Source organism: Podarcis liolepis (assembly GCF_965112155.1).
Source record: "Podarcis liolepis genome assembly, chromosome: 5".
In the NCBI taxonomy this organism is placed as follows: domain Eukaryota; kingdom Metazoa; phylum Chordata; class Lepidosauria; order Squamata; family Lacertidae; genus Podarcis; species Podarcis liolepis.
Window position 1 is genome coordinate 30,425,647 of NC_139556.1, and position 25,556 is coordinate 30,451,202.

Sequence of the window (25,556 nt, forward strand, 5' to 3'; positions counted from 1 at the left end):
AAAATGCTGGGGGTCGGCAGCGAACGCTTCGCTCCCGCCCGCCAGCATTTTAAGATCACCCGGGGCAGGCGGGGGGGAGGCAGGCGGGGGGGAGCAAAGACTTTTGCCCCCCGCCGTCCTTCAGAAGAGGTCCTCTTCTGAAGGCCGGCTGTGGGCGAAAGTCTTTGCTCCCGACCGCCAGCATTTCCCTATGGGCTTTCGTCTTGCGATGCAAGCCCATAGGGAAATTCGTCTTGCGAAGCGCCTCCAAAACAGAAAACCCTTTCGTCTTGCGGGTTTTCCGTCTTGCGAGGCATTCGTCTTGCGGGGTACCACTGTACTGCTGGAATGCTCAATAGTGTGTGCATTTGTGATATATGAGACGTGGGTAGCGCTGTGGTCTAAACCACTGAGCCTAGGGCTTCCTGATCAGAAGGTAGGCGGTTTCAATCCCTGCGACGGGGGTGAGCTCCCGTTGTTCGGTCCCAGCTCCTGCCAACCTAGCAGTTCGAAAGCACGTCAAAGTGCAAGTAGATAAATAGGTACCACTCCAGCAGGAAGGTAAATGGAGTTTCCATGCGCTGCTCTGGTTTCGCCAGAAGTGGCTTAGTTATGCTGGCCACATGACCTGGAAAAACTGTCTGCGGACAAACGTCGGCTCCTTCGGCCAGTAAAGCAAGATGAGCGCCGCAACCCCAGAGTTGTTCGTGACTGGACTTAACTGTCAGGGGTCCTTTACCTTTTTATATGATATATACACAGATATATCCTATGTGATCTGTACAGTCAGGAGCAGCAGGACATAGCTGCCTCCCAATAAACCTAAGGTTGTCTATGGCAGAAGTAGGAGGGAAGAAGAAATAACAGCACTCTCTTTAACTTTGTGTTAGCCACCTCCCCCCCATCTACTTTCCTAGCGTAAGCCACCAGATTCTCCATCCAGAGATCTTACGGTGCCACTGCGTCAGGAGTTGGGAAGATGGCTTGCACGAGTTTGTGCACTAACTGATTGCGCAGATCCCGAATGACATGCTCGTGCCAGGCTTTCCTCACCCCGGTACTTGAAGGTGGTAAAGCTGTGGACATCGAATTTGTGTCATCGTTCATTAAGGAGTTTGCTGTCCCAAGTGAAGTCGGAAGAGCAGTTTCTGGGATCATGCTAGGTTGCTGGTCTGTTATTCCTCCAGGAGTCAGATTCATTTGATTAGTTCCCAGTGCATTCATGGTTCTCATTGGCAGATGAGCCTAAGGCTGGGTGGCTGGCTGACCTTGCACTTGGGGCTGCAGTGGCGCTTGCTGGAACTGGTTGCCATTGGGAAGGCCAAGAGCTGTGTAGGCTTACTGCATGGAACTGGGGTCAATGGGGTTCAGGTTACTCAAAGAAGGAGTCGTTGCCTGTCCTGTCCCAGAAGCAACAGAATTCTGGATCCCACGAACGGGGGATCTAAGGAGTGGTTGCTAGTTTCTCTTGTCACTGGCATTTTTCAGTGGAAGACACATAGGACAATCTTGTCGCGTACAATTCATGCTCCCCCATGGCAGCCATTTTCTGACTGGTGCCCACAGTACTTTCTCAAAATTCAAGCACTGTACAGGCAATGCCCAGTTGGCAAGGGGTTGCATCCTAGGTCATTGCATGCTTCTGTGAAATCATACATTGAAAAAGCCTGCCTGCCCCACCCCCTTTTGTGATGTTTTTGTGTCACTTCCAGGTTTGGTGCAATGCACAAGTGTGTGGTTGCACACATATCAGATGCACCTAAAACGATCGCTGCCTGTGTGGTCAAATACCTGTCAGGTCTGTTAACTCAGTCCTGTTTTTCTTGAAAACACATATAATCTTTTAAAGGCATTTTTAAACATCAGAGGAAAAGAAATCCAATCCTACAATACTTACTAATTTTCAAGTTAGTGAAATAAGGCCCAAACTAAGGCCACTATAGATACATTAACACAACCTGGCTGCTCATAAAGTGGTATGTGTGTATTATTTGAAGGAACAAAAGCATGCAGGGGAGGGAAGAACACATTACCTTTCTGTGCTCTACTTCAATAATGGAAATAAGCCAGCCTGGGAGGAAAAATAGCCTAAAGCAATGGAGTGTAACAAAATAAGGCAGGGAGGGTTTCATGTAAAGATTAGGGACCTGCCTCTTGTTTTTTATGAGTGGGGAAGCTATGAAGACAGTTGCCCCATCACATCTTGTTTGGCCCTCAGATGGAAAGCAAGTCTGCTTACTTGATTGAAGTTATTCAGCTTCAAACAACAATGTGTCTGCTGGCTACTGTTCCCTACTGCTCTTTATTCAGCTCTGGAGCTCAAAACTGCTTTGGATGGTATGTCTGTTTGAGCCAATCATAAAAAAGCAAGTAGGATTATCTCATGCCTTTTGGTAACAGGCTACTGAAGTATTTTCTACATCAAGGAGTAATATCTAATGAGCATGCAAAAAAAAAAAGGTTTAAAAAATTATATACTGAGAGAATAAAACAATATACATTTAATTAATAAATAAATAAGCCTCTCCCTATGGGTCTATCCTCTGCTTTGAAAATGTGGAAAGCTCACCCTCCTGGCAGACATCAACAAAACTTATGGAAGGAGGTAGTGCCAGGGATTTATGGGCTTTGTAATGCTTTTATCCAGATGATCCATAATATCTCATCTGCCTTCACTGAGGATTAGAAGAGGCAAACAGCCTACTGCACTAAGCTGACAATTAGATTTGGGTGCTCTAAGATTCTATGAGCCACCTGGATGCAAGACTTGAAAATATACTCACCGTACATTACAAAACAATATTCCATTTAAAAAAATGTTTTAACACATGCACAAAAACAGACAAGTTACTTAGTTAAGACTAGTCAAAATATCCATGGCTTTCCTATGGAAAGAAACACGCAGAATCTCTTTGAAGCAAGAAAGCAAAATTGCTGTGTGACGTCAAGGATCAAACAGAGAAGAAAGTGACCAAAAAACTGAAGAGATAGCTGTGATGCATACACAATTTAAGCTTAAACCTGCACTATTAATTTCACCAAATGGGCTTTTTAGGGCTGTTTATGTCTGACTGTTGAAAGTGACATTTAAGTGAGAGAAGTGGAAAGAAGCCATAAGTGACAAAGTAAGCACTTAAATACATGATTCAATAAGAATTTCTCTAGTCCCTAAGCACATCTGGGAGGATGCAGGAAGATGATTGCTTTATGGAACATATGTATACAAGTTCACCTGTTTCAAACTATCAGAAATGGGCAGACTGATAGAACTACACATTTCTCAACATTTGGGTGGGATTGTCTCCCCCTTCTTTCTGTTATTGTACATCTGGGATCAGATGTGTGCTTTCCTGAGAGGGGTAGTGTTTTAAGGTGGGGGGGGGGGTCGGCAAGGATCCCCTAAACTCCTGGGTGCCAGATTCTCCTCATAATTCCTAGATTTAGTAAATGCTTGAATTTAACCAAGGTGTCAGATGTTGGATTTAGCAGTCTTAACTAGTTTTTTTTTCTGATCAGGAAATCATCTGGCAGAAGAGCCATCATGTAGAACAGAAGAAAGATAATGAGTTATTAACAAAATAGTTACTCTCTTCCAGGTGATAAGGGGTGGGGCCCCTCCTCCAGCTGTATGTGTGCAGACACAAAAGGGTTTAGGTTGGGATTTCAATTTGCTGGATATGGGTGGGAGGAAAATCCCTTGGAGTTTGCTAGCAGCAAATAGCAAGAAGGGGAACAGAGAACACCATGTGGGTTGACTGTGACAGGCTGTAAAAGAGAAAATGGCTGATTTATGTCTTTGGGACCCAAATGATGCTGCGCCTATGAGAGAAGAGATCCTCTAGAAATGTGATTGTGCTGAACTCTCTTCATCTAGACTCAGGTTGTATATATGTGTAAATAAACCACATATCATAAAGACACCACAGACTCCGCTGTGGCTCATTGTCCAAAAGGAAACATAGACCCTGTACACCAGGAACCCCTGGAAGCTTACACTGATCAGAGATTGGGGTCACATGTAACATTCTCACCTGGTGCCTTCATTACATATATTTAGGTGCCAGGCAAAAATGGTTCTCTTTAACCAGGTCTTTGGCTTTGGTGAAATAATATTCTATGTCACTAACACCCCCCCCCCCCCCCGCAACCAGCTAAAGTTTCCAACTGCTTTTCAATGAGCTCCAAGTAGGATGCATTACAGTGATCCACTCTGGAAGTTAGTAAAACATAAATGGCTACAGGCAGGTTCTTATGTTCCAGCAAAGAGCATGACTTGTACACCAGCCAAAACTAGTAAAATGAATTTGTAAATCACCATAAATGGCATCAAGGAGCACCCCAAATCGATGAGCCTCTATCTTCAGGTAGACTACAACCCCACATGGTACAAGCTGTACACCTATCTTTGGATCAAGTGATCCGTTAAGAACAGTATTTCAATCTTATCTAGTGCTTATTGTAATTAGACCTCAGTTTGTGAATGAATCCATGTAGGAAAGGTAGTCCTACAATGAGGGTCCCAGGCTATGTTTATAACTATAGGTTACCAATTACATCAACCATAATCCAAAGAACTGTGAATTAGTTTCTATGAGTTCAATGGATCTTTGGGAGTTGTGTTTCCTAAACAGAAGTTCCTCAGGTCACACGAAAAATTGCTTTTGAAACCAAGGAGAATGTCAAAAGTCACTTGTGCTATGGCATGGGGGGGTACTTTGTTTATAAAGTAGTCATAAATTCCTCTAGCACAAAGCATGAACCTCAACAAGTCTTTAGATGTCAGCCAACGTTCCATTGGCACATGTAGTGAATTTAACACAAGTTGTAAACTACAACTGTTGCAATTACTGTAAAAAAAAGTTTGAGTATAATGTCTCTACTCTCTGAGAAGCTGCTATGCCAGTACAGAACATGAGAGTTTGGAACATAAAGATATTGTCCAGGACTGTGAGACTCATTATAAAGATGCAAACTTACTGGTGATCACTATGGGCACATGACATCTTCTTTGATGGCAAATTAAAACCTGAACCCTACTAAACTGCAAGTATTAAAGATGAGACCATTATGTTTCCTGAGCTCCACAAATTTGAGAATGCGAAACAAATTGCTTCTCAGTTAGTTCTACATAGCCCTCTGGAAGGTTAGGCTCCTACTTTGGCTCCAATGAATTTTGTATTCTTTTTACAAGTGCCTTATCTCTTCCCAATAGGAAAAATACTGCATCAATTAAGACTCCTAGTACTTGAGGTGAATAAATTCCAATATTTTGATGTATTGAAAGAGAGAAGGATGCAGATGCAGCCAACGTTACAGGTTCTGGTGGCATTCCAGTGGAAGGTAGTAAATATGCAGCAAACCACAATCAGTACTAACATTATCTATGTCCTAGAGGTGTTTCATGCAACCACCAGCAAAAGTACCAAAATAGTGAGAGTGGGGAAAAGAGTGAGGGATCAGAGGCCTTGCCAGAAGGCCAGTCCCAACAGCACTGCTCCTACTACAATAGGTGTTACTCACCACTTTACATGGTGGCTAAATACATTTTTAACTATATAGTCCTTTAAAAAAAAACTTGCTTCCCTCAATTCTGCAGAATAACAACACAGGAATCATATATTGAAACCTATGTATGCTAGTCCACTAAGAGCAACAGTATTATTATTTGATAAATTCTTAACTCAGCTTGAAGCAATTCAACAGAGACTGTGCCATGTTGTCTGCAATATCAGTACATAAACGTGGAATTTAGTTTCTGGCCCAGAATTCAACATCCTGTTGTGAGCCAGTGTGGTATAGTGATAAGAGTATCAGACTGGGGCCGGAGAGACCAGGGTTCAAATCTGCACTCAGTCATGATGCTCACTGGGAGGCCTCGGGTCAGTCACTGCCTCTCAGTCTAACCTACCTCCCAGGGTTGTTGTGGATCCCCACAACACAAGAGAACCACATACACCATCACCTTGAAGCAAAAGATAGGATACAAATGCAACAAATAAGCAAATATCCTGAGAATCTCGTTTACATGAGTGCAGTTGAACAGCTGGTGCAGGCTGCAATAGAAGTTTGGAGCTAAATAAAGCTTCATTAGCTTGCAAAACTAAATAGCCCTCTTTCAAACATATTGGCCAATGGACATAAAACCTCATACTCTCACAGCATTTCCTTTTACCTCCACAGTCTCTTGTTTTCATCCTAGTCCCTTGTACATTCCAAGTTCATTGATAATCTCAATCTGAGATGTATTTATATACATGCAAAAAATATATATGAAAGACCAATTGACAGAATTAATTCTAGAACAGAATAATTTTGTGCACTGTGCATACAGCCAAAATGTTAACAAACTCACTAACATAAAACAGAATCAGGATTTGGGATCCAAACAAAACACACACACACACACACAGAGAGAGAGAGAGAGAGAGAGAGAGAGAGAGAGAGAGAGAGAGAGAGAGAGAGATATACAGGCTATCAAGATAATTCTTTATACACTCCATAAACTGCTATCTTCTCTGTACCTGCTTAGATGTAGCCATACTATTGGTTTCAATGCACACAGGGTATGCATTTTAAGCATTAATTTTAGCTGCATTCTTTTTCAAAAATAAAGATAAGAAGATTTTGCAGCTCTCATGGAGGTCAGCAGCACATGTCCTTGCCATCTGTGGTCTAATTAACCATAGCTCCCACTAGATACTTAGAGAGGGACAATTTAAAACAAGAAATGGAATCAAGACTACTACAGATGAGATTCCTTAAAATGTACCATCGCTTTCAAGACAAGTGTTTTCAATATACAGCAGCAGCAAAGATAAATATAAAAAATTGTTTTCAACAACCTAAATTCACTAAGATATAATTTTAATTGCAATATATTACACATTTTAAATCAAATACAGTTTTGTGGCACTATTTGAGACATTTGATATTTTAGTCAATGGTGAAGTCCTGCAAAGATCTCTCAGAAAGAAGCACTATTTTCTATATGTCATTCTTTTAAAAAACTTACAGGTTACCTCAACATCATCATCTTACATTGGGCTCAAATAATCTGCTGCAATTCTTAACACTTGCTTTAAATCTACTGAAATGAAAACTGTTTAGAAAAGGAAGTGTTGATATTTTTTCTTTTTGTTCACTTAGTCCTTTTCAAGCAACAATGAGGTTAATAGCTCTGTCCCAGTCCTTTTCTTGGAAGAAAGAAAGGATGGAAAGCAACCCTACTCTGCAAACAAAAGACTAGAATTAATAGATCAGTTCCTGATTTACAGCCTAATGGAAGGTAAGCCATGCACATGAGGAGCAAGTCAAAGAAGCAATTCCAGAGGAATTTGGATCAATAATGTCACACAAATATACACAACTTAAACCAGGAGTGGGGAACCTTTTTCAGGTCAATGGCCACAGTCCGCTTTGGGGCCTAATGCAGCCCGCTGGTCAGTTTAATCCTGCCCCTGCGGCAGTTTATTTCCTGGGGTAAAATCCTAAAAAACAACAACACCTCAACAACTTCAATCCTTTGGTCGGCCCTCACGGCCCTTCACTTCATCAAATCTGGCCCTCTTTGAAAAAAGTTTGGACACCACTGCCTTTATGCGGAATTACCAGTGAAACCTTCAGGAGCAAAATGGCAGCGATGAGTGGGGATCAGAGATAAAAGTGGGTGCAGTAATGGAGGTGACTCTTATGCAATAGGCTACATTCTAGCCATGCAAAACAAACAAACTCACTCTTTTCTTTTTTTTAAACTAGTATCTCCAGCCAGGATGTTCACAAATGCAAACTGCTAAGCTAAGAATATGGATTTCTAATAGTATAGACTTAGTGGCTTGTTTCCAGAGAACAGAAAAGGTCACAGGAACCCTAAACAAAGAATGAAATTGGTATAAAACGTGATTTGTGAACAGACAAAATTTCTCCATTTCTGTTCTGGCAAAGTAAGACATGGGATGCAGACCATGAAATCATGTCTAACAAGTTGAGGTGTTTTGGGAAATTGTTATGATTGTCACACAGCAGTGGCTATAACTCGTGTATGTGCGCTTGCTCGCTCGCTCATGTGCAACCCCCAATTTGCACAGGGGTTACGTTCCGGGTCATTGCAGACTTGCGTAAAATTGTGTGGACTTGAAACACCCTGTTCCACCCTTTCAGTGACGTCTTTTATTACGTTTCCGGGTCCCTTCCAATTTCATTGTTTGTTAGAGTTCCTGTGACCTCTTCTGTTATTCTGATACTTTTGGGGACCCTTTTCTTCTTTTCTTTTATTAGTTCCAGGGAAGCCAGCATGCAGAGCACTTCTGCATGTGTGGGATGAAGGCAAAGACCTTTAAACTTATTAAAGGTTGCTGCTATCAGGGGGAAGCTTCCGTAGAACAAAGGTTGCTAACTCAGTCTTGCATGCTAGCCACAAATTACACAACCACCTTCTGCCCAAGACTGCTGAATCATCATATAGTTCCATACTGAGAAATATACTGAGCTTACTGTGGTGTTTTAAGTTTTTAAGGTGACTTAAGAATATGTGCAACTTGATCTGTAAACTGTTCTGGGAGAAATGTGCCTATGACTGCAAACAAACCCCCAGACATTCTGTAGAAAGACTACAGACTACTCTACTCTACTCAGTCCCTATTACTAAGCAATCTCCACTGTTTTGCATAAACCATAAATCCTTAAACCAGGAGAAGGGAACCTTTTTCAGCCAGACAGTAGTGGGCAGGGCCAGACGCAAAAATGGGCAGCGTAATGGATGCAACTCTTACCTTTGTACAGAAGGCTATATTTCACCCTTGCAAAAACCAGAGGTATATGCATATAAACACATCTCTCCATCTCACATCCAAACAAGAAAGTCAAATTATCACAGTCCAAGGACACATTCCACTCGGACAAATGCACTTCAGGGGGGAATGGAACAGCACTAGTGAGGGGTGTGGTCTAGGGAAAGGGATGTGGAGTAGGAAAAGTCCCAAGTTTGACCCAGAGTGCTGCATTTGACCCCTGGACTTGAGGTTCCCAATCCCTGCCTAAACCAATCCTCTTCAAAGAAGTCTTGCTTCCAGACATTTTCATTCCAGTATACTTGCACTGACCATTAAGACACACTTCCTCTTCTTTCCACACTGTCAATTACCTTTCACTTTCTAGTACTTGAACTGCTAAATGCAGTCCTTGACTATCGCCAGCTCTTTCATCATGAGAAAGTGTATAATTCAATTCTGTACGTATTCTGGAGTCAAACTTATTTGCCACATAAAACACACAATGTTTATAAATCTCAACAGAAGGCATGGGTGCATCTTGAGATACTCGTGATGCCACAGATGTTTGGCCAAAATGTTTGCACGGCTCACTCCCCTTCCTCCAAGCACTTGTCTCTCCCCACATTGACCTCATTACCTTAAACTAAGATGTATTAACTTCAATATTTTAAGTTTCAATTTCCTCATCCAAATTCTATTTTAACACTTTTCATTACTTTGATCAAAGTATATCCGAAAACATTCAAAGCTGTTAGGAGTCAAATGTTCAGCTGCTTTAGCAACTCCAGAATCAACTATGACACGTCCTGCATAATGCTGGTAAGCATGACTAACTGATTTAACAGGCAACATAGAAACATAATTGAGGCCTGGGCTTCAAACATACTTGATTTTCCCCCCTTGTTTAAACACACACATCTTGCATCAATCACATAGTCTGCCATTCTGTTACATAGCCAGGGACTTACTGGAAAAGAGACTACTCTTTTCTGTACCTTGGGGGCGGGGGGACAGAAGGCACAAGTCAGATCTCAGCTTTGCTGATTACTATTTTCATCTCCAAACATTTTCGTGGTCTATTTTTGTGATTTCATAGAAACAAAATGTTAATATTCTCCCTGACCTAGATAAAACAGATTATGTGCTGCTGCTATATAGCAAATCCATTCTCAGTGGTACTAGCAGCTGCACACCTGGGGCTGGGGAGAATCTCAGCCATTTTATTACCATTTGAAAGAATTCTAATTAGGAAATATATGATTGTGAATATTTACTGGTCAGAGGAACTATCACATTTCACAATTAATGCCAGGAATTAATTAACAGTGCTTTGTGGATTATCCAGTTGTATTTTTCTTGTACATAACCTTGTAATAGGTGGTTATTTATATACCACCTCTTACCACCTTGTAGACGGTGATGTAAAGCTACTGTTTTGATGTTTACAAGGTACAGAAGTTTGCCCCTTGATTTATAAAAGTATTTATATATCAAGGGGCAAATTTCTACACAACAATAGCTTATAATCATCAAAACAAATACTATATTGTTGGCTAGTAAAGTCACCATAATTTAAATGATCTGAATTTGCATCCTGATGTTTATTGTTTGTTCATTTTTAAATCCCTTCCTGTCTGTCATCAGAAGTATTAAAGTTACCTGAAAATTACTGTATACCATATTTCCACACATTAGACTAAAATAAATTCAATTCTACTTTGACCTTTTAAATTAATCTACAACTTTCACATCTTGAACTTTCATTACTAAGATTTAGCTGACAATATGTACACATGCTGTCTCTCTCTCACAGGGATGAACCATGTTAAGCACTTTTATGTCCTATTTCATTTCAACACGGAGTTAAGCATTATTTCATTCTCACTGAAATAAATTGAACTTGGAAGGTGGTCAAATTTGGATAGGCCTGTGCTCTTTCTTCTCTAGTTTACAAATTAATAACAAACATAAGGAAAGCTGAACAAAGACATACTATCAAGGACAAAATTCCAAATACAACATTATAAATACAAAAATGCAACACTATTTAATGGCCTCTGTGCCAGATTAAAGACATCACACTACAAGCATAGCACAAAGCAAAATTTAAGACACAAAACTGTTTTCCTCTGGTGCCTATAGGATAGTGGAATAGGCACAAGGCAAACATGGTTAGGAACGGTGCTCCATAACTGGAGTACTGTTACAGAAGATAATCCGCCTTCAATAATTACCTATTGGTCCTTGAAAGTGGGAATACTCAAAGTAAGGCCTCAGCTGAGGATCTCAGTATATCTTCATTTGAGAGAAGGCAGTTCTTCAAATATTTCAGTGCCAAGTCATTTAGGGCTTTACAGGACAAATGAGCACTTTGAATTCCATTCAGAAAGAAATGGAAAGCCAGTGGAAATTTCTCAACAGTAAAAGATGATCAAGCAGCAGGTCCCACTTAATCTGACCATTGGCAGACCTACATATAATTTATTATAGTAATCCAATGGATCCAAGGCATGGTTTTGTATCATGGGAAATTAAGTCACCTCAATACTTCCTTATGCTTCTCCAGGCACTAACAGCACTATTATGTCTCCCATAATGGTTTAGCTGGGACTGGGGGGGGGGGGGATTCAGCAAACATTGATAAAACAATGGTGGAGAGGTCACAGTTCTACAGTTAGTGCTGTTGAAAAATTCTCAGAGATTAATCAACAGTGTTTAAAACCATACAAAATAATATAGAAAGCAACTATGCTTGCCTACTTCCCAACTACTGTATTGACCCAAATATAAGCCGCACCTGAATGTGAGCCGCACCTTTAGAATTGGAGGGGGGAAATAAAAAATACTTGAATATTCCTCACTGCTCCTGGCTGCATGCTGGGTGGGGGTGGGGAGCACTCTCAAGCTGCCAGCGGCCTTTCCCCTTCCTGGCCTTGGGGAAGGGGGGGGACTACATGCGGGGCGGCCGCTCTTTGTCCCCCGCTCCTGGCTGAATACCGTAAGGTCGCAAATATAAGCCACACTTTAACTTTTCAAAGTCGGAATTTGGGGGGAAAGTGAGGCTTATATTCAGGCCAATATGGTACTTTAAGCACTAGAAATAGTATCGGTGTTACAGAAATGTGTTTACATGGTAACAGAATAAATAACCAACTGTGTATATCCCTGGTTATTTTACTGGAGGTTTTTGTACTGTATTTTATATTGTTTACTGAAAGAATATTGTTATATTCTTTACAGTGAAAGAAACTCCCTCCCAAATATACTGTTTGTGATGCCGGACATATTGACCAGCTTTTATTCCCCTCTTACATGAGCTCTGCAAGTGCAGCTTCGATTGAAGTGCAGTGTGTTTGAGGACCGGGACATTCACAGGGAAACCAAAATGCTTGTTTACAAAGCTATTGTACTACCAACCTTACTATATGCTTGTGAAACATGCATCTCCAACTCCTCGAAAGAGTCAATCAACAGTGTCTCTGAAAAATTGTACACATCACTTCGGAAGACAGGCAAACTAATATCAGTGTACTGAAAGAAGCAAAGATCACCAGTGTTGAAGCAATGATTCTTCAACATCAACTTTGTTGGACTGATCATATTGTGCAGATGCCTGATTATCGTCTCCCAAAGCAACTACTCTGTTCCCAACTTAAAAATGGAAATGCTGGTGGTCAACAAAAGAGGTTTAAAGACCGTCTCAAGGCAAATCTAAAAAAATGTAGTATAAACATTGACAACTAGGAAACACTGGCCTGCGAGCACTCCAGTTGGAGAACAGCCTTTACCAAAGGTGTCATGGGCATTGAAGACCTCAAACTCAGGACGTAAGGGAGAAACGTGCCAGAAAGAAGGCATGCTTGGCAAATCCACACCACTATCAACTCCTGCCTGAAAACCAATGTCCCCACTGTGGAAGGACGTGTGGATCCAGAATTGGCCTCCACAGTCACTTACGGACTCATTGTTAAAACCATGTTTATGGAAGACAATCTTACTCAGCTACGAGTGATCATCAAAGAAGAAGACATGTGTGAAGTTCACATGATGGACTCTCCTTCATTGGAAGTTTTTAAGCAGAAGTCAGATGACCATCTGTCTTGGATACACTTTAGCTGAGATTCCTGCATTGCAGGGGGTTGGACTGGATGACCCTTGGGGTCCCTTCCAACTCTACAATTGTATGATCCTGTGTCTCTAAAGTTACATATCAAGCAATTTAGAGTGATATATCTGTTCTGGCGATGTATGAAGAAACAAGAGAAAAGGGAGGAAAACTCCAGAAGACAAGGCGATGGTTAGGTGATGGCTATTGTGGGGAAAGAAATTAATCCTCTGCTCCTCAGTCTACATAGTTTCCCCTCCCTCTTTTCATGTATATCAGTGGTAGGGAAGCTCTGGCCCACAAGCCTATTTGCTTATTTATACAAGATTTCTTACCGCCTCTTCACTGTAAGGTCTCAGGAAGAATTATAGAGATATTATCATACAATTAAAAGCAAGTAAAACGGTTTATGCACAGTTAGAAAAACAATTCCTAGCAAAAGCAGCACAGTTAAACAGGAGAGATAGGTTCCATAACAATAAAATCCTTAACTGTCAAAGTCTGTAGTGACTGCAGCCATTCAAATGTTGCATAACAAACGGTAGGTATGCCAATGACTGTACATAATGCTATGTTCCTCTTAGTTAGCCCAAAGGTAAAGAACAGAATTCCATTAAAAAGCATACAATAAATATGAGTTAAGGTTTTTTCATTTAAAATCCTGTCATGAACACTACCTTAAACTCCAAATGTAAAATAAAAACTCAGGATATAGTATTTGTACAACTTTAAATTTCTAGACCTGACAGTACAGAGATCAGCCTGAAAACAAGTGGACAGTGCTAGGGGAGAGGTGAATATGATATGTAGGAATGTGAGTGTCCTACATAGCTCTCTTTGCCTCATGACCTCCAGAAACAGAATATATGCAGGTCACAGGGGCAATGAATCTGGGTGGTGACATTGCTACCAGCATGCACGCACAGGTTTCTCAAGTTTGTGTAGTGCAAACTTACTTAAAACAGTAGTTTCACCAGCAGAACACTCCCCTCTCCAACCAAAAGGAAGAATTTTTGAAATTGCTTTCAATAGGCTTTCTTTTTTTCTGTATTACCTCAGTAAATGTTAAGGAAAGCAGATCAGCTTCACAGAATACGTCAGCAAAGATTGTAGCAGATGTGAAGGGGTGGGGGGACATGAATCCAAAAAACAACCCTCACACAAAATCCAATTTAAGCCCAATTTTTCTTTTTCTCACATCCCTGCTGGAAGAGACTCCTGAGGAATACACTACACAAAAGAAAAAATAGTCCAGCAAGTTCACAGTTAGGGGCAGGTCAATGTGAATATCAAAATGCAAGGAAGCAATAGTATGGCTGCAGCAGAAAATGGGAAGCTGGCCAACAGCTCTGCTTAGAGTCTAGTGGCCTTTGTCTCTTCTCCCTCAGCTGCTATCTAGAAGCGGCCATCCAACTATTGCTTCTGTGGGTTGTTGTTTTGTTTTAATTCCTTTTTAAAAAATAATAATATTTATTAGTTTTCCAACAAATTAAACACAACACTACAAAAAACCAAAAAAGAAAAAACATACAATACAATACAATACAAAAAAAACCACTGCAAAACACTAACAAACATCTAACAAAACAAAACAAAAACCATTTAACACAATCCAATTTCAATATCTTATCTTTCTTTCACTAATTTCCACGACCTCCTCACACCTCCCTTTTTGTATTCCACTTCTATTAATTGTTTCAGCAATTCCTTTCCATCTTCCTCTGTTTTCTATCCTATAATTATCTTAACACATTCTAACCTTATTTTTCCCTTTAATGCTCTATTAATCTATTTATACTTAATTCCTTATAACATTTCTACTAAAGCCATATAACTTCATTCCAACATTTTTCTAACATTCATTAATTTTACAGTATTTCTGTAAATAGTCTTTAAACTTTTTCCAGTCTTCTTCCACCGACTCTTCTCCCTGGTCTCGGATTCTGCCAGTCATTTCCGCCAATTCCATGTAGTCCATCAACTTCATCTGCCATTCTTCCCTGGTGGGTAAATCTTGTGTCTTCCAATATTTTGCGATGAGTATTCTTGCTGCTGTTGTTGCATACATAAAAAAAGTTCTGTCCTTCTTTAACACCAATTGGCCGACCATGCCCAGGAGAAAGGCCTCCGGTTTCTTAAGAAAGGTATATTTAAATACCTTTTTCATTTCATTATAAATCATTTCCCAGAATGCCTTAATCCTTGGGCACGTCCACCAAAGGTGAAAAAGTGTACCTCCAGTCTCATTACATTTCCAACATTTATTATCAGGCAAATGGTAGATTTTTTTCAAGCTTAACTGGTGTCACGTACCACCTATAAATCATTTTCATTAAATTTTCTCTTAAGGCATTACATGCCGTAAATTTCATATCTGTGGTCCATAACCGTTCCCAGTCAGCCATCATTATGTTATGTCCAACATCTTGTGTCCATTTAATCATAGCTGATTTCACCGTTTCATCCTGAGTGTTCCATTTCAACAGCAAGTTATACATTCTTGACAAATTCTTAGTTTTTGGATCTAACAATTCTGTTTCCAATTTCCGTATTTTCAAGAAGCAGCCATTCTCTCAGCCAACAAAAAGCAGCTGATTCATAATAAAGTTTAAGGTCTGGCAGGGCAAATCCACCTCTTTCTTTAGCATCCGTTAATATCTTAAATTTTATTCGAGGTTTCTTGCCTTGCCAAACAAATCTAGAAATATCCTTCTGCCACTTCTTGAAACAATCCATCTTATCCAAAATTTGCAATGTTTGGAACAAAAATAACATCCTTGGCAGCACATTCATTTTTATCACAGCAATTCGGCCTAACAATGATAACTTCAAATTTGTCCATACTTCTAAATCCTTTTTAACTTCAGTCCAACATTTTTCATAATTATCCTTGAATAAGTTCACATTTTTAGCAGTCATGTTAACCCCTAAGTATTTCACTTTTTTAACCAATGTTAGTGCTGTCTCCTCCTGAAACTTCTCTCTCTCATTCATAGTTAAATTTTTCTCTAGAACCTTGGTTTTCATCTTATTCAATTTGAAACCTGCAACCTGTCCAAATTCTTGAATCAGTTCCAATACCCTTTTAGTACTAGGTTCTGGCTCCTGTAAAGTCAATACTAAATCATCAGCAAATGCTTTCAATTTATACTGTTTAGCTCCCACCTGTATACCTTTAACCTCTTGGTCCTTTCTAATCATATTTAGCAAAACCTCTAGGACCGATATAAAAAGCAATGGAGAAATTGGGCAACCTTGTCGTGTCCCTTTTTCAATCTTAAACTCTTCTGTGATCACATTATTCACAATTAATTTTGCCTTTTGTTCTGAATAAATTGCACCTATACCATTGTTTTGTTTTAATTCCTGATTGCCTCGCTTATTATGATTTATACTCTTCCTATCAAGCACATTATTGGGGCAGCTTACAATTAAATATTGAACACAAGGCAAAATACAAAACAGAAAGCTAAAAACAGCAAGTTTATCGAAGCAGCATACATATCAAAATAACTGAATAAAAACAGAGGTGTTAAAAGGACAGTGAAAATCAAATCTCTTTACTCTGTTCCCATTTACTGCTTTCCTACTCCCTTTCCCTCTCAAGGTTGTGTTCTCATCCGTACCACAATCTTTCCTTCCTCTTGTTACTCAAAAGAAAGTCCTCGAGTTCAATGGTACTGACTCTCATGTGCACATGACCATCACTCACTGGCATAAAGGCAACCTATTTATCCCATCTCATCCAAACACAGCCACTGCCTACAAAGCCTGCAATGTGTATGGCAAGAAATAGCTCATACACCACCACACTGCTGATTTACTTCCTCAAACTAAACTCTAAAGGTTTTCTTGTTAGGAGCTTCCTTGATAACTATCCATAATATAGATATAACCAAACACAGGCTAAAATGACTGCCAAGCAAAATGCTTACATACTGTTGCGTAAAATGCAACAAATTCTCTCATATATCCACTTCTGACTTTCCAGAAACATTTGCTTACATTTTTCAACAAATCAAGTTGTAAGAAAGTTATTTTCTTCTAGAAAGACAAACATCCAGGTGGTGATAAATTGCACATGCCTCATGCGAAGTTTCAAGCCCAGTTTAAATATGCAACACAGCCATATGGAGGTTGCTGCATGTGGCAAAGTGTTTGTGGAGTTTCCTAAGCAATTCCAGACATTTCTCCCCACAAAGTCTTTTTTTTTTAAATGAGGTTTTAAAGTAGCATAATGAAAAAAATCTAGAATTGTATACGAAGTTGTAACCTGGCTGTCCAGCCACATGCTCCATTAAGCTGTATGTGAATGGGTCTTAAGGCTTTGAAGAAATGTGTTCTCTAAAATTAACAACTTAGATTAAAATACCAGCTATATGAAGTTTGTAAAAACTACTATTTAAGTATAGAAGTGTCCAATACAAAATTTGAAGGAAATATTTTTGAATAGAAATGATACAACACTCACAGAAACTATATACCATCTTCAAATAACCTGCAACTCGCAGTTCCAAGAACTTTTATAGGACTGTTTTGGACAGCTTATTATCAATTTAATAATAATAATTTAATTTATATCCCTTATATTATTATTATTATTATTATTATTATTATTAAACCATGGGCATAGGCATGATTTATTTTTGGGGGGGCAGGCTTTATGTTTGGAAGGGTAGAATCAAGTTATCTACAATGCAAATCATTAGTTAGTTAGGTATTATTATTTATTTACTTAGAGAGGCAGCTCCCCACCCCCACCCCTGGCTATGCCCATGCTATATCACACCACCTGATAATGACATTAATTCAAATTATACAACAACAGCAACAATTCAAGTCACATCCTGGCCCTCTTCCTAAGGGATTGGCACTGACCCTGCAGAGCAGATGGCCAGGAGCATGTTTTTGGTCTCATTACAACAGCCATCACTTACAATGTAACTTGGAATACAGTGACCACCAACCAAGCAGCCAGCATCAACCTGCTTCCCTCTCCTTGTCTCCCATTGACTTAAAACCTGGACCATAAACCAAACAGTCAAGGCTGCATAGAGAGATTCTAGTTCCTGTATGATATAGGAATCAAATCAAACCCAAGTGTCAAATTACTTAAGTTTTATTAAAGAAGACTAGAAAGGGGAGAGAGAGAGAGAGAGAGAGAGAGAGAGAGAGAAGAAAAGAACAGGAGTGTTTCCAGTGAAAGAAGATGCAACCCTTTAATGGTCTACCTAAATCTATGTTGAGCAATTTAACATAGCAAAAGCATTTTTGTGGTAACCCAGGGTCACACAGTTTGTGCCCAGGGAGTCTAAGGATAGTAGGGGAATAACAAAGAACGCAGGGAAAACAATCCATGTTTTAGGAGGGTGATAAGTGACAACAGATGAAGTAAACCAGCAGAATGGAGGGCTGCCTGGGGCTTGGTGTATACTGTATGTAGGCAAGTAAACACCAAGAAAGTTGATTAAAGCCAGGAATCACCCTGACAAGAGGAAAGATGGTTAATCTTTCCCAGTGAGACAATCACATGGATTTAAAAGAGGATTGTTTAATATGTGTCATGAGATGCTTCACATGATTTATTTTTATTTATTTAAAAATATTTATAGGTCCCCTTTCTGAGAAAAATTCTCTTATGGCAGCTTACATAGTAACGACTTAAATTACAGCTTCAACAATAATAGAATAAAAATACACTACAATATTTTATTATTTAACTGGACTTGTTAGTTGCTTTTAAAAAAGCTAATACAATCTCAAAGTGACTTACAGCATAATACAAAATTAAAATCAATATAAAGCTAAAAATATCTTCAGGAAAAGAAAGGGCTAAGCAGTAAACCCTACACAAATCTGGAGCGGAGTCCCTAAGATGGTTGGTTGGCGCCTTGCACACCTCCTTCTGGCAACTCCTGCAACCAGGTTGGTGCCAGATGTATTGCTCATCAGTGAGGTTGAGAGTGGTTTTTTGTTTAATCTTGGCAATGCAGAACCTCCATACCCACTGCTCAGGCTTGCGCCCCGGAGATGTCACTTTGGTGCTACTAATGCAGCGGTTTGACTTCACCCCTGAAGGCGGACTGCATTGTCTCTCAAGATAAATGGATGCCAACAAGGACATGAAAAAGCAGGCTAACATACCTTACCCACTAAAAGAGGCCACACAATGTCTAAATGCTCTATTAAAGGCCAAAAGCCTGGCTGAAAATAAGTGTTTTTGCCTGGCACCTAAAAATAGCTAGTGATGGGAGTCAGGCAATGCCTGGGGAGCGCATGACATACGCAGGGAATCACCTCTGAGAAGGATCCCAAGGTTTGTTCAAATAGAGAGAGGTGGTCCTTGAGGTAGAGGAATACAAAAATGCACAAGGCTTTGTAGGTCAAAACTAGCACTTTCAGTTGAGCCCAGAAACTAATTGGTAGCCAGCACGGTTCTGCCAGAATTTTATATGTTCTGGTTTTACATTTCTCACACTGGTCAGCAATCTGGCAATCAAATTCTGCACCAGCTGTAGTTTCTGAACCATCTTCAAAGGCAGCCCTGCATAGAACATGTCTGTTTAATCTGGCCGGTCTGTTTAATCTGGCCCCTGTGGCACTTTATTTCCTGGGGTAAAACCCTAAAAAAAGCTTCACAAGTTCAACCCTAAAAAAGGTTAACAACTTTGGTCCTCATGGCCCTTCACTTCATCAAATCTGGCCCTCCTTGAAAAAAGTTTGGACACCATTGGTTTAGGCTGTCCCTCTCCAGATAGGGTGCAGCTGGGCCACCAACTAAAGCTCATGGAAGGGACTCTGCACCATTGAGACCACTTGAGCCTCAAATGACAGTTTGTTTATTAAATCTGTATACAGTGGTACCTCTGGTTACGTACTTAATTCGTTCCGGAGGTCCGTTCTTAACCTGAAACTGTTCTTAACCTGAAGCACCACTTTAGCTAATGGGGCCTCCCGCTGCTGCTGTGTCACCGCTGTGCGATTTCTGTTCTCATCCTGAAGCAAAGTTCTTAACCCGAGATACTATTTCTGGGTTAGCGGAATATGTAACCTGAAGCGTATGTAAACTGAAGCATATGTAACCCGAGGTACCACTGTACTGTCCCTCATCTGAAAATCACATACAGGGTGGCTCACAGAATATAAATGCAAAATGAGAATGCAAAATATTAAAAACCCAGTCTATTATTGTGGCAGGACATCATTTCAGTACTGCCACATCTGCAGATATAAAGGAGACAAAGTACTGTATGTCATGAGCATATTGCTGACAACTTGCTCCGAAATTCTGTATGACCCCCCCGCTCCTGTTTCATGCTGATATTAAGCAGAATAGGGGATAAAATTGAAGAACCCCACACTGAAGGTTTCATACAATATTCCCTAAGTGCCATTCTCTGAAAACGACCACCCAAATTGGACCAGAACCATTACAACACAGGGCCAACCCCCCCCCCACAAGCTCAAACAGCCATTCCAAAAAGATACCATGGTTGATGGTAAAAGCCACTCGAGAAATCAAGCAGAATTAACAGGGACACACTTTCCTTAAATTCTCTTGGTATACCAAGAAGCCAAATAGGCACTATAAAGTGGGAGAGGGCGATCATGTCAATGTTATGGGCTTTCTGCATATTCCACAAACCTGCCAAGGATTCAACAGGAGCACCAGTTACATTCTACTAAACACCCACACCAACAAGCTAGGAATGCTAACAACAGTAACACATGCAGTCCAGAATATAAGACACAATTTCAGCAAAGCCATCAGCTAAAAGCAGAACCATAACTAACAAAAAAGTTGTGCAAGCATATATCACTTGAAACAAACAGGTATTTAAAGCCATCCTGAAGGACCAGTGTGTGGCAGCTTTCTGGACATCTTGTGGCCACAAATTTCAGAGTAGTGGGGCCAGCCACAGAAAAGTTCCTGCCCTTCATGTTTACTAATTTCACTGATAGTGGTGGTGGGCAAATGAGGAGGGCCTCCCACATTGATCTTAATATAAAGGCAGGTTAATATTGGTGTAGGTGGTCCTTCAAATAATCCTGACACAAACTATTCAAGGCTTTAAAAATTAGAACCAGCACTTTAAATTAGGCTCAGAAACACACTAGTAACCATAGAATCACAGAACTGCGGAGTTGGAAAGCATCCCGAGGGTCATCAAGTCCAACCCCCCACAATGGCAATGGCAGATGGCCACCCAACCTCTGCTTTAAAACTTCCAAGAAAGGAGAGTCCACCACCCCTTGTGGGAGTCTCTGTTCCACTGCCAAACAGCTCTTATGGTCAGAAAGTTATTCCTGATGCTTAGTCGGAATTTGCCTGCCTTGCTCCCTTCAAGACTTGAGTAGCTGAATTTTTAACTAGCTGAAAAGCAATCAAAAGGCAGCCCCAGAAAGAGTGTGTTACAGTAGTCAAGTCTGGAATTACTGTGGCTAGCACAAAGCTCACCAGATAGAGCCACAGTTGGCACACCAGCTGATGCTGGTAAAACACACTCCTGGAGACTGCCATCATCTGAGCCTCCCTTTTGGTTAGCATAGAGTCCAATAAAATTTTCAAACTGTCTGCTCTTTCGGGAGAGTGCAACCTTATTTAAGAAGAGCTGAAAGCACTTTCCCATACATGGCTTCTAGTTATGATAGCCAAATATATTGCATTCTTAAAGCAATAGGCTTTCTTGAAGCAGGTTCATGTCACAATTCCTCTTAAAATTAAAATCCTAAGAACCCTGTTGCCAAAAATACTGCTTTTGCTTTCAAGTAGACAAATATCCCAACCAATTACTGAAAAATATACTAATACTGCAGAAGCAAAAGAATCACAAATCAACCATCCTGCTGTCCTTAAATGGGACAGTTCCAAAATAGTTTTGAGGCTGCAGCCTCAATCCACTGACACCATGGTGATTAACACAAAGAGAAATAAGCTTAATTTTTATCAACAAATGACCAAGAATAATGTCAAATGTATTTTATAAAGCCGGGGTGGCCAACTCCCAAGAGACTGCGATCTACTCACATAATTAAAATCTGGCAGTGATCTACCCCCTCAAAGTTGTTGAGCTTTTTTTTTAGGGAGGAGGCCCCGATTTTTGAGAATTCAAGCCTAAGCTCTAGGGACAGAGGAGAAAAGCCACTCATCAATGGATCGGATCGCTGGGGAAACAAACATTCTGCAGATTGTGCAACAATGGAGGGTGGGGCGAGGGGGTGGGGCCGGATTCTATTTTACCAACACTAAGGAAAGGGACCCAGCCATAGAAAGTAGGTTGCAATTGACCTCTTGGACATCCCTGTTATAAAGCTAAGACTGCGACCAGAGAATAGCTTTAGGATAATGAATTATTCCTAATACTAAACTGCTGCTTTTTTCCAGTATATCATTAAAATCTTCCCCAGATATGCCACCAGGTCCTAAGAGAAGACCATTCAGAGAGCAGAAGTATCACAGATAGCTGCTCAATATCAAATTAGAAGAACAACTATATGCAATTCAATTTAGCCAGATATGTTAGTTTTAGTAACAACTGTTTTCCTTACCTGATAGGGCTGAAAGGCACTATCTTCCGCTACAAAATCCAGCTGTTTGTCCACAAGAAATTCAACTGCAGTGATAGAATTGTACAAACTTTTCCCAACCAATGGTTTGAACGTCTGTGGACAAAATAGAAGCATTTAAACATTATGCTTTCTAAAGATCAAAGCATTCTATTTTTAAATTTTGTTCAATAACTATAAAAATAAACTTATCAGCTACTTGGATATATAATAGTATTTGAATAATTATTTAGATCAATAATTACATGCCCCCCTTTTAAACAGTAATATACTTCATGTATTATTTTTTGGGGAAGATTTTCAATCTCATTCCAAAAACAGGGCAGACTAGCATCACAGAATGAAATTGCTAATAGAAAACGGTTGAAGACAAGCTTCTGTTCCCCATATCTGTGCATTTTCCACCATATAATCTCTTTTCCTCTCCCCAATATGTGCTTCTGGCAGTCTATCACCATGCCCACTCTGCCACAATGTACTGTGTCATCAACAAATTGCTAGATTTGATAGTTTCTGTGTTTTCAGCACATACAAGCAGCGAAAAGAAGCCTATAAAAAGAGAACACATGCACAAGAGGCTGCAGAGGTGACAAAAATAGGCTTAACCCACCATAAAATTCCTTCATCTGCCCACAACAGATGGGACAGACTGAATAACAACTTTAGGGCAGTCTGAGCAGGAAGGTGGCAACTTCTAAATTACAAAACAGGAAACAAGACTGACCATTGTGGAATCTTTTGGGCCAAAGTTTGTGAAATGATAAAGGAACCCAATATAAGGAGTTTCCTTAGCTACGATGATGAGAAATGTAGAGTATGGGCACCACATCAGCCCTCTGCAATTCACTCAGAATCTCAATGGCTCCATCCTTATTTTGATTTGGCACACTGTTGGGGGGACGTGTGCACGCGCCAGGTTTCTATAGAAAACATGAACAGTGTCTCTCAAGGGGGTTTCCTAAGAAGGAGCATGGTGATGAAGAGAGTTTGGTTACAGAGGTAAAGCCACCTTTGCTGAGTGGAATATAAAGCTTGGTGGTTTGGACTGGTGGCCTGGAGCTCAGTTTTACAAGCTGTACCATTTCTCCAAGCGACATGGGAAATACAGACGCAGATACAAGATGGTAAGCAAACAGAAGGAACAAAAGAAGGTCTTTCTTGTTTTCTGTTGTGTTTTTCCTGCCTGAGGGGGAGAATGAAAATGCCATTGCTGCCTAGGTTTCCTCCCTTGGTTTCAAATAGTACAGGCTAGATATGGCTGTGAACACGAACAGCCCATCAGCTCCCAACTGTTGTTTTTTTTAAAAAAAAACTGTGAAAGATACCCAGTAATATTTAGATGTGGTGTTCAACTACACAATAGGGTTGCAACAAAGGAAGTAGAACTTACAAATGGACTAGAACATGGGGATCAGAGATCATGTTCAAGATAATGACAGGCAAATTAAAGGTATGTTTATTACATTCAACTAGAATATACAACTAGCATGTATTAGGTTTATACTATGGCCTTCAATGCTGCCCATTTCAGTTATCATTTATCATTTCTTTGCTAATGTAACAGCATTTCTGTTCCAGAAAGAAAACACTTCTTGATTTTGAGGAACAGAAGAGAGATGGAAGATCTGTCATTAGTTAAGAGACAAACTAAGACAGACTCAGGGAACCTTTTTGTTCCATCAGTTTATTTTCTAGGCTTCTCACGCCACTGGGCCACCAGAGTAAGCTTATGTAGAATCACTTGCCCTGACTATGTATATGAACAATAGCTTCCCGTGAACTCTGGCATCCTTTAGCCATATACACCACTCATGGAGTACAATACTATGTAACAACTAGGCTTCGTATCACTACATGACAACAAATGGCCCCAAGCACAAATTGGTTTGACTGATGAGAAGAAAACTTGAGCATACAGTAAGATAACACCAGGCTCCACATATCCTGAAAAGTACAAGTATTTCTTGTAGGCCAAGGAGTTGGAAAAATACTTTTCAAGCAGCTAGGAGGAGCTCCCAATTAACTTAGCCTTTTGTGCATTTGCTTTTGTTTTATTATGTGTTTTGTGTTTTCATTTTGTATTTTGATGCTGTGAATTGCCCTGTGATGTCCAGATGAAGGACAGTATAAAAATTTATAAAATTAAATAAAATATATAAAAATATATTAAAAATTGCAGTAGCACCTTAGAGACCAACTAAGTTTGTTCTTGGTATAAGCTTTCGTGTGCATGAACATTTCTTCAGATTTTTTGATATATTTTGACCATGTCAGACCAAAATGGCTACCTACCTGAATCTATAAATAAAAATGTGCACATGCATCACAGAAGACGCAAGTAACATATGTTGGAAGGCTTTATGTACATGCCATCATGTTACATATACATTTTATCAACATGAATGTGCTTTCCCATAGAACAGTAATTTCATAGTTGCTAATCTGAATAGCGTTAGCATAATCCTGGCAGATGTCAACTAAGATATATATTTTTTGACATTAAAGGAGGGTCATGGGCATTTGTATCAATTCTTTAGCTGGCTAGGTATACCTATTTTAGAATTCCACAAGCAGTTTAAAACACTTGTTTAAACAAACAAACAAACAAACAAACAAACAAACAAAATCAATTTAAGAAGGTAGAGGAGAACTCCTGTTTGCTAACTTAATAGTCAGAAATGAGTCTAGCAGTTAAAAATGTTCCTTGTGCTCAGCTGCTTTCCCCACCTCATACACCACAATAATTCACATCCAGCTTCCAGACACAGAATGGATGCAAAGATAAACAACAGTAACAATTTTGAAATGTTACCATGGAAACCCCCACAAGGACACAAAATCTGCAGGCTGTGGGCCAAATAAACTCCTTACACTGCTCTTGGGAAGGCATTCTGTTCTCAGTAGATGGCCCTATAAAAGGTAGAATGGCTCAGCCTGATTAAAAAAAAGTAGGAAAAAACAAACATTTCCAACCAGAAGTCCTTGAGGCAACACTATTACAAGGACACCCCTTCCAAACAGTATTAAATAGCAGTGTGCTTCCAACTTTTTCTTTAATTGCTCAATTGAGCTGGTGTCCAGATACGAAAGGCGAAAAAGGTAAGAGGAAATTAATCATTGTTTTCTTTAATTCTAGC

General features: G+C 40.0%; 1 protein-coding gene across 7 annotated transcripts in view; it reads right to left on the reverse strand.

The window, feature by feature from the left end:
* Positions 1-25,556, reverse strand: part of JMJD1C (jumonji domain containing 1C) — a 119,539-nt gene that overhangs the window by 34,628 nt on the left and 59,355 nt on the right. For all 7 annotated transcript variants that reach the window (XM_083502276.1, XM_083502277.1, XM_083502274.1 and 4 more), the window contains one exon: positions 22,402-22,515. Coding sequence is in view for 2 of the 7 variants with exons in the window: in XM_083502274.1 (XP_083358400.1) it covers positions 22,402-22,515 (114 nt within the window). In the remaining 5 variants the exon portion in view is untranslated. The remainder of the gene's footprint in view (positions 1-22,401; positions 22,516-25,556) is intronic.